The 9,445-nt window shown below is 38.6% G+C and overlaps 1 protein-coding gene across 1 annotated transcript in view; it reads right to left on the minus strand.

The window, feature by feature from the left end:
- RPS6KA5 (ribosomal protein S6 kinase A5) overlaps positions 1 to 9,445 on the minus strand; it is a 143,864-nt gene that overhangs the window by 16,739 nt on the left and 117,680 nt on the right. The window contains exons 10-14 of the mRNA XM_039884352.1: positions 6,350 to 6,511; positions 5,088 to 5,213; positions 4,589 to 4,722; positions 3,818 to 3,911; positions 57 to 227 (exon numbers count right to left, since the gene is read on the minus strand). Of these exons, the coding sequence (XP_039740286.1) occupies positions 57 to 227; positions 3,818 to 3,911; positions 4,589 to 4,722; positions 5,088 to 5,213; positions 6,350 to 6,511 (687 nt within the window). The remainder of the gene's footprint in view (positions 1 to 56; positions 228 to 3,817; positions 3,912 to 4,588; positions 4,723 to 5,087; positions 5,214 to 6,349; positions 6,512 to 9,445) is intronic.

The following is a 9,445-nucleotide window of genomic DNA, read 5'->3' on the forward strand; positions in this document are numbered from 1 at the left end:
CTACACAGATTTGGGGGCTGTTTACTGATGGCACAAGGGAACCTGTTCCTTTCTACCTCGGGTTTCAGGTCCCTGTGCACCACTCCGACGTCGTGCATGTGGCTCACGGCCGAAACGAGCTTCCGCATGATGTAGCTGGCTTCGGTCTCGCTGAAGTGTTTCTTTTTCTTAATGCGTTCAAACAGCTCCCCTCCGTTCAGAAGCTCCATCACCAGAAAAGTGTGAAGCTGGAAAAGGAGGAAAAATAATGTGAAGGGCCTTCGTGACGAGAGCTTATTAACATATGAAACGTTTACTGAATATTAACTATTACCAACACATTTAAATAATCAACAGCAACCCCAGTATTTTAGTGGAAAGAGCTGAAGGATAATGTGGCTTTTTTAGAATTCTATTTCGGTAATGGAAAATTTCAAGTACTGCAGCGAAATCTTTATATATCCTTTCCTTGACTAATTCTTTCATGTGATTTTCATTCCTCTCTGTCAAGTTTACATATCTTTCTTTTTAAAGTGTGACCTAGCGCTGATAATAATGTGAAACTGATTGCTTTAAATAATATAGATTACTGATGGAGTATGAGCAGCTGCTCACGGGGAGACCTGGCACACTCGCTTAATGGCAGACTTACTTTTTAAAAAAGGCATCTTTTGGTGATATCACTTTATATCTCCTTTTAGGGCTCAACAGATGAGTTTTGGGGTTCCTGTTAATACCCATGGCAAATACCCATAATTCACTGTGGGGTTTTAAAAAAATAATTGCTTTTGATCCCAAAGGTATTATCTTAAATAGTATAAACAATTATATGCTTACTGTGCTTTGCATACATTTCTATAAAGAAAATAACATAGGAGCTGTTGAAAAGCAAAGGAATTATATTAGCTCTTAAATGAACAGAAATGGTTTAAAAAAGTATAGAGCTAGAGAGAAGATAATCAGGGGGATTGTTTCATAAACTATATAAATGTCTAACCGAGGTACTGTATGCTTGAAACTGATAAAATAAAATGCTAAAAAAAAAAAAAATTGTTGGCTGACCCAACAAAAAATCTACAAAGATCAGATGGGGGGCAAAAAAAAAGATAACAAATCAATATTCAGATTCAGGTGCTATGCATCATAGCACCAACGTCCCTCAACAAACAAAATATGTTGCCCTTTGATTCAGCAAAATCCAGAAAAACTGCTTCATAAAAAAGACAATTATAAATACATCATCCTGCACATATTATACAAATTATAAAAGATGAATAACTCTTCTAATAAGAGAGCTGTTCCCGGGCTACTAGATATCAAGCCAATATGAGTTTCTATATCAGACAAATCAAGTCGAAGCTGAAGGTCTGCTGCCTAAAAGAGAAAAAGGAGGGCAGGACCAGCAACAGTTTAAAAGACAGGTTTCAGAGTCAAAGCTGATCTGAATGCCAGTCTGCTATTTACTTAGGACCTTTGAGGTGCTGCTCCACCTCTATGCATGTCAGGGCCCTTACCAAGAAAATGCAGATGACAATGGGAAAACGTATACACGGGAGCTTGAGTAAAGGCCCTTCAAAGATGCCCATATGCTACTGCCCAGAACCCGTGGATGTTACCTTATACGGTAAAGGGACTTTGCAGATGTGATTAAGGAACTGGAGATGGGGAGAGTATCTCCATTACCCATCAGAGTCAGCAGTATGAGATGGGTCTATGGAAACAAGAGTCTAGACTGACGCATGGGAGGGTCAGAATGTGGGCGGTCTCTAAGAGGCTAATAAAGGCAAGCGAACAGACTGTCCCTTCAGGCATCCAGGAGGAACCAGCCCTGCTGACACCCCTGACTTTACACCAGCAGGACTGATGTTGGACTTCTGATGACCAGATTGTCAGATACTAAATTTGCATTGTTTTAGGTTTGTGGTAATTTGTTACAGCAGCAATAAGAACTCGTAAGAGTAGAGAAGTACACAAAATGAGCTAAACTGCTGTACTGTCAAAGGCTGAAAACTCACCCTCAATCCACTTCACCCATTAGAAGACTGTGAACTGGGGATGATCTAGGCAACGGTGTCACCATCATGGAAAAAACAACCCAAGATATCAACAACTGTACAGCAGAATGATAGTATGTTTATACTAGTACATACACGATTTCGTCGTGAGACAATGCATATTCTAGCAACTCTTGAATGTAGAAATAGCAAATAATAAATTTAACTTGGGACATAAAAAGTTAGGGATGCAGTTCCTGACATCTGACATCAGCCTGAAGGTCAGAGGTCAGATGTCTTTGCTGGGATATAGCTGGGGGAACAACTGGGGCGGGGGGGAGGGCACAGCTGCAAAACCACAGAGCGGGGTGAAGTCATCCACCAATCCCTTGATTAACGTGTGAATCATCTTCACTGGGAGACTGTCCAGGCCCCCGTCAGCCCCTGCAGTGGACAGGGCCTATCTCCACTGTGGTTGAGCAGCCCAAGGAGGTGGAGGTAACAGAGCAGGAAGAGCGGCTCCTGCTGAGTCCTTGCTACAGAGATATTCCTTTTCTGGCTCTGAGAACCAAAGAGCAAGAAGACGAGGATATTATTTTTGCTCATCCACCTGATGTAAAAACTGGCTTATGTTCCTGCCTCTTCTAAGGCAGTGGAGCGAAGCAAAAGCTTATTCTGAAGTTGGACTGCTTGGGGCCAGATCCCAGCGTTACTGCTCACGGACTGAGACCTTGTAACTTAACTGCTGTGAGTTTCAGATTCTTGCCTCAGAGAGTTACCATACGGATTGAATAAGAGAACCCACGTGCAGTGTCTGGTGCAGTACCTGGACCACATACGTATGTGACAGTGAGTGGCAGCAGTTACTACAGTTCCGCTGCTGCCGCTGTCTGGTTTCACCGGGATGCATCATTCTTGGGCGTAGCACGTGGGTAAATTCTGACGTGGCAGAGCAGTAGGCCTCAGTTAGCCCGTGACAGCAGCACCACACTGAGAGCCCAGCATCAAGATCATGTTTTCCCAACTCGATTTTCACTGACTTGCTATGAGACCCAGGACAAGTCTCATGACCCTTCTGAATCCCAGCTTCTTCTTTGGTAAAGATAGGGTGAACCACATCCATGACTGGTTTTAGCTCTTGTGCCCAGCATGTTGTCTTGAGCAGGGCTGTGTCACCCTGGCCAGTCCCAGGGGTAAAGGTGATAGTACTGGAGTGATTTCTGTCACGGAAGATGGCAGTGCAGGGACTGGAGAGGAGACACGGACCTGACACTATGGCGCTCCTCCCATACCCAAAGTCACGTGCTTCTGTGTGAGGCTGCGCTTTGAAAGCAGGACTAGGAGTAGAAGAAGGGACAGCATGACATGCCCTGTGGTCTGAGCTGGAATCGCCACCTGGATAAGAAGATGAAAGGGGGGTACCTTTGCTCTTCTGCTTTCTATTTGTTCTTTCGCTTGCACTAATTAGGCTTAAGGCTCTTTAGAAGTGAAAAGAAAGTTGAAGGCTGGAAATTTCTGGGTCCTGACATGTATGAGCAATTAAGCTAAGGTGGCAACAGCTGACCTGGCAATAAGCACAGAGCAGCTTGCGGCAGTGGCACTGGGCCCCTGCTACTGTCTTCCCCCCACGTCACGCGTGACGACTGCCGAGTGAGAAAAGCAGAGGTGAAGGACGCGTTGATTTGGGGGTGGGTCAGAGTGTGTGTGGAGCGGTTTCTCTGACCCCTGCAGTGGCTGGGTGATGTCCCATGATGGTCCCCACTAACCCAGTAGCACCAACGAAACCGGTGAAAAGGAGAAACCTGAATGTGAATTAGTATGAAAGAAAAAAAGTGCGAGACTACCTGATCATGAAAAACTTCGTGCAATTTCACGATATTGGGGTGTCCTTCGCAGAGTTTCAGAGCTGTTATTTCTTTCTGAGTGTTGGCTTCCATCCTGCAAGATGACACGGTTAGCCTCTACAAACCTCATCGCCAAGTTTTTATCTCGGTATTGCCCCAAGCCTAATTTTTTTTCATTTAGAGTGCATTCAGGATTAAAGTGTCAACGTGTCAGAATGAGGTTTCCATGAAAGTAATGAGTCATATCACCCACCAGAACAAGTAATGCATTATTCTCAAGAAAATGATTATTTATGAGTCAGAAAAAAGCTAATCACATGAAGACATGGATGCCTTACTTGCCTAACAACTTGGTCATGAGAATATATAATCATGGAGGTGATAATCAGTTACTTAAATAAGCTGGCTCTCAAATTTACCAGTAAATTGCTAAATAATTTCAGAAAAAAGGTATTTCAAATATATAATGAATAGGAATGGCAACGGCTACTGTACTCACTAAGAAGGTCTGATTAAATACCACTGGCACAAGGAAGTGTTCTCATGATAAAGTCAAAAGCATCTCTTACTATGGTTTATATCTAAAATGGATTACTTTATCAGAAAATACCTATCAGAAGTATAATGAATCAACTGATGAGCCTGAATGACTAAACCTGTGGGCAAAAAGCCTTACAATATACTGTCGATTTCCCTTTAAAAAATTTTTTTAATTTACAGAATGCATTGACTAGGATGAATACACAAGACAGACTGCGAGAAAGGTCATACCTTTTGCTGATTATTTTGACGGCAAATGCTTGGTTACTTTTTTTGTGTATGCACTTTCGACAGATTGAAAAACTTCCTTCTCCCAATGGTTTGTCCTTCAGATCTAGGTCGTAGTGTTGGTAGAATGGCGAGTCCTAATAAGAAACCAATATCACTTAGGAAAATATTAATAATGCACAAGAGATAAACAAAACTGTAGTGATGTATAATAAATGTGGATATAAGACATACATAATCTTTTAAAATCCATCTTATTTTAGTTCATTTCCATGTTCATCTACATCATTTACTGAAGACACAAAATTTTCTCTCATTGTGAAAAGGAGCTCATTCAAATTGATGTTGATAATTCCCTAGGGCAAATATTGCTAATTCCATTTATTCATTTCTTAAAATTACATCTTAGTCAAATGGTACGTCTATTACGTTTACTGGACTTGAAAATGTTAATTAGCATTTAAACCATAAATATGTCATTTACTTAGCCACATCCATCTACCTTCATCATTGCACTCCTGGCCACATTTGTTGCTCCAGGACGGTCAACTCCCATGTGAAACTGAAAAGGATCTATGACGGCTGCATTACGCTTGAACAGAATAGAAGGCGCCACGAAAGAATAGCCCTAAAAAACAAAAGGAAAGGTGAAGAATAAGGATTTGCAATTTTTCAGTTCAGCACAGACTAGACTGAATCAAGAAAAAATAATAAATGCTCAAATACTTATTAAGATAAATCTAATTTTATTTGTAATCTACAATGTAAGGTTATTTTGAATTAATAGAGAAATGCTTTTCAGAAGGAGATAATGCCATCTTCTGGTAGAATTAAACCAATTCAGAATTAAAGGCAGAAAAATACCTGCACCCTCTTCCACCCCCAAAATCTGACTCATAGCTGTAATTCTTTCGCACGGCTGATAAAAATTCATTTATAAACACAACTAACTTCTGAAAGCAGATAGAGTTAAGGTATTAAGCAAAGTGGTCCAAGTGCTACTATTTTCCAAACTAGAAAAAAAAAAGCAAGTTTCATTACAGTTTGTTTCTAATTCGGCAATTATCTGACTATTGTTATTTCCTTAGACTAATTAAAATTGAGTTTTAGAAAAAGAATAAAATCAAGTGGCAGAATCATGTGCTAAACCAAAAGTGATATAATGATGGATGATTAATCTGTTCAAGCTAGAACATTCACTAGTTCAATGAACATTTTTAAACATCTACTACGTGCCCAGTTAAGTGCTACATATCAGTGTCCTGAATATGGAGAGACACAGCTTGGCTGGCCAGATGCATACTAATGCTATACTTGTGGGAGTCAAACAGGTGAAGCTATGATACCATTTAATAGAATATCTCATCTTAAGTCTGAGAAAGATCCTTTTCTAAATACAAAATCCTTTCTAAACTTTTTAGAAAAGCAGTTAAAATTATTCACTGAAAATAAAGAATCAGATAACACCCTTTATGTACTAAAGAATATTGTATATGAATAGAGGTGAAATAAAGTAGGATCGTATTTTCTGTAAAAGAGCCTGAACAGAATAAAATCAATACTTCTTTATATCAAAAATAAACACATAAATAATGGCTGCTATTTAACAAATCATAAGCTTCAGTTAACAACTGCAATATCTCTGTATTTAATAATTTTGAAGACATTAGTGAATCCTGTTTAAAGATGCCAAAAAAACCTTTCCTGTGGGAAATTAACCTTTTCTTTCAAAGCACGCCTGGCCAGCGCACTCTTGGAGGTTACCTGAAACAGCCTCTCGGAACTCTGGGGCAGCGCTGCGGGGGAGTAGGTGGGGTCCATTTCCGTGAACTCTTCTGCAAAGTTACTCACGTCTAATTCATCTCGGATGACGGGTTTAAATGGTGCGGGCACTTTTTTGGCAGCTAAATCATCCCAATTTATTTTCTAAAACAGAGAAAAGAATATTAGTACAAACTAGAAAAATCAGCAAAGTTGAAATATATTTTCTAAGAACAACAAAGCCAGATTGGGATTTTAATTGATCAGTAGAAAGGCATATATTTCAAACTAACAATTAAAAAGATATGTTTTTATAACTACGAGTCCATTTTCTGACTGCAAGCTTACAGCCTCAGCCAACATTATGCCCGAAAGGTAAAGACTGCTTTTATGTCACTGTGGAGTCCCACGGTGTCCTCTGGGGGGCACCAGGACACCTAGTTTACCCTTCGGGATAATAGAAAAATTGTATTTGTTCTGAGCCTCCTGAGAAAGGTATTAAGCCAAAACAAAACAAAAACAAAACTGTAATAAAGGGCTCTAAAATGCTTTGTGGATATGAATGTTAAGTGTAAAGGCATATTCCCTATTTTCTAGAGGCAGTGTTATTTAGCTCTCCTCCTGTACCTGGCTTTTCCTCCTGGTCATCGAGACAGATGAGAAAATAAACACACTCACTATAAGTCATGTATTTGTTTACATCTATAAGTTTAAATGATACCCTCATACTGATGTAATCACTGCATTCTCATTCAACTGTATTCAAGCATTATAAACACTGCCTCTTCTCTTCCTCATGGCATAACCCAAGCCCCGTCTCCACTCACGTCAGACACTTACTGTTTGATAAATTGCTGTTTGTTATTATTCAAATTCAACTCTCTACTTTGTTTTCTTTATGCTCCTTCTATCGCTTAATTCAACCTCGGATAATACATACTGAGTCCTACAGATATCTATTAAAATATTTCTTTGACTCTAAGATGTCGTCATGGATAGCAAGAAATACCATTATTTATGTACGATCAAGAAAAAAAGCATTATTAATCAGAATAGTAAGAAGTTGTCCATTGTTAAGATGCATACTGATTTGAGAGATGACAAAATGAGAAACTTGCATTTTTAGGCTGATGACATTCTGTAAGTTTATCAACTAACAAAATTTTATTATGCCCTCTTGTGGAGGCAATGGAGATAAAATCATTAAATGAGAGATCTTCACATTTTTCAGCTAGAATGGGTTTGAGAGATCATTTAGCTTATCTCCTTTCTTTGATCCAGAAGGAAATCGAAGCCCAGAAATAAGAACTAACCGTTGCACGTAAACATTCACTAGGGAACAGTCGGGATTCGAACAGTCTCTTAACTTTCTAGTTAGTGTCCTTTCATCTATGTGGCTGTAATGTTTTCCATCACAGGTATATGATTTGTGCTAGGCCACTGTACATACAGCAAAAGAAACTTCTAGAGTAAAGGAGTAATTTAAAGAAATATGTTGTTAGCAGGGGAACATTAAGTATGTAGAAAACTGAATGCTATTACGATCCTCTCTACTTCTACTCAGTTTAGGTTTTTACAGGTTAAATTCTGTTTTTTCCCAAAAGTGTCCCTGCCATTTAAAAAGTCAAGGCACTTAACCTAAAATTACTATTCCAAGCTACAGAAAAAAAGAAATTTCTCTAACGTGAAAGATATAATATTCACAAATACAGGGAACCATGAAGAAAAAGATCCTAGGAATATATAATTGGGGATATTTTGTTTGAACATTTTCTGGAACTTTCCCTTGTTATTAATTTTTGAGCCAAACTTCTCAACAAGATATTTGAAATCACTGGTCAAACAATAACCTTTCCAAGCCATATGAACCTATGAAATGTACATACTGAGAAATTAATTTGATTCTAAATGTATTTCTCGCTATGTTACTGAACTACTGTAAGATATACAGTAATATTTTTTAAAATGGTTAGACACTGAAATAAATGTGCTCTTTTTTAAGCACAGAAGTACAGAGATAATTCTTATTATTCTCAATTACTATTTGTCTTTTTATATTTAAAAAATAATAACATGAAAGCTTACTGCACAGCAAAGTTTTCTCTTTGCTTTGATGCTATTTTCATTCGTTTTGGTGCTAATAATGTAGTTTGGGTGCTAATAATGTAAAAGCTCAGTTTGCAGAATAAAAATAAAACTTGGACAGTCCCTTTAGACCATAAATATTTAAGTCATGCTTCTTGATATGATTAAACTATGTCAAGGTCATAAGCTCAGGGTTTTAGAAATAAAGGTCATAGCATCCCAGGTTGACCATTTAAACTCAAATAACTGGCCAACTCGGTCAATTTCACTTTTTTTTCCCCCCCAAACAGTTATCTAAAATTTTGGTGGTTTTTTGGGGGACAAAATTGAACAAACTAAGTTGAGCAGATGTGTTGGTGTTCTGTAGAATGTTCTCACTAGGCTTCTTCAGAATTAAAAAAGCACTATCTCAAGTACAAAGAAAATAAATGAGTAATTCTCCATGTGTTACAAATACATAACTAAGAAATAGGTAGATTTTTAACTTTCTAAGATTTCTCCTGGGAAAAGAAGAGATGAAATCACTATCTAAAAGGTGTAACACTTTGACTCTTGAATTGAGAGAGAAGTAAAAAAATATAACCAAAGTAAAAGTCTCCTCAGTACATATGTGTAAATCTTGGTATCATAAATGAAAACCAATACTCAGAAACTCTAATTACAGCTGACTCTTGAAGAACACAGGTTTGAACTATGCAGGTCCACTTATATGTGGATCTTTTTTCAATAAATATACAGTCAGCCCTCCTTAACCATGGTTTTTGCATCCAAGGACTCAGCCGCGGATTGAAACAGTATTTTTGATCTGTGGCTGGGAATCTGTGGATGCAGAGGGCCGACTACATGCATTGTTCTACACCATTTTATATAAGGGTCTTGAGCATCCTCGGATTTTGGTAGCCCGGGGTGGGGTGGGGTGTGTGTCCTGAAACCAATCCCCTTGAGAATATCAAGGGATGACTGTAGTTAGGTTTGGGGGGAGTCAAAAGTATGCTGAGAATTGTGACTGCACGG

Source organism: Pteropus medius, unplaced genomic scaffold, assembly GCF_902729225.1.
Source record: "Pteropus medius unplaced genomic scaffold, Ma_sr-lr_union100, whole genome shotgun sequence".
Taxonomy (NCBI): Eukaryota; Metazoa; Chordata; class Mammalia; order Chiroptera; family Pteropodidae; genus Pteropus; species Pteropus medius.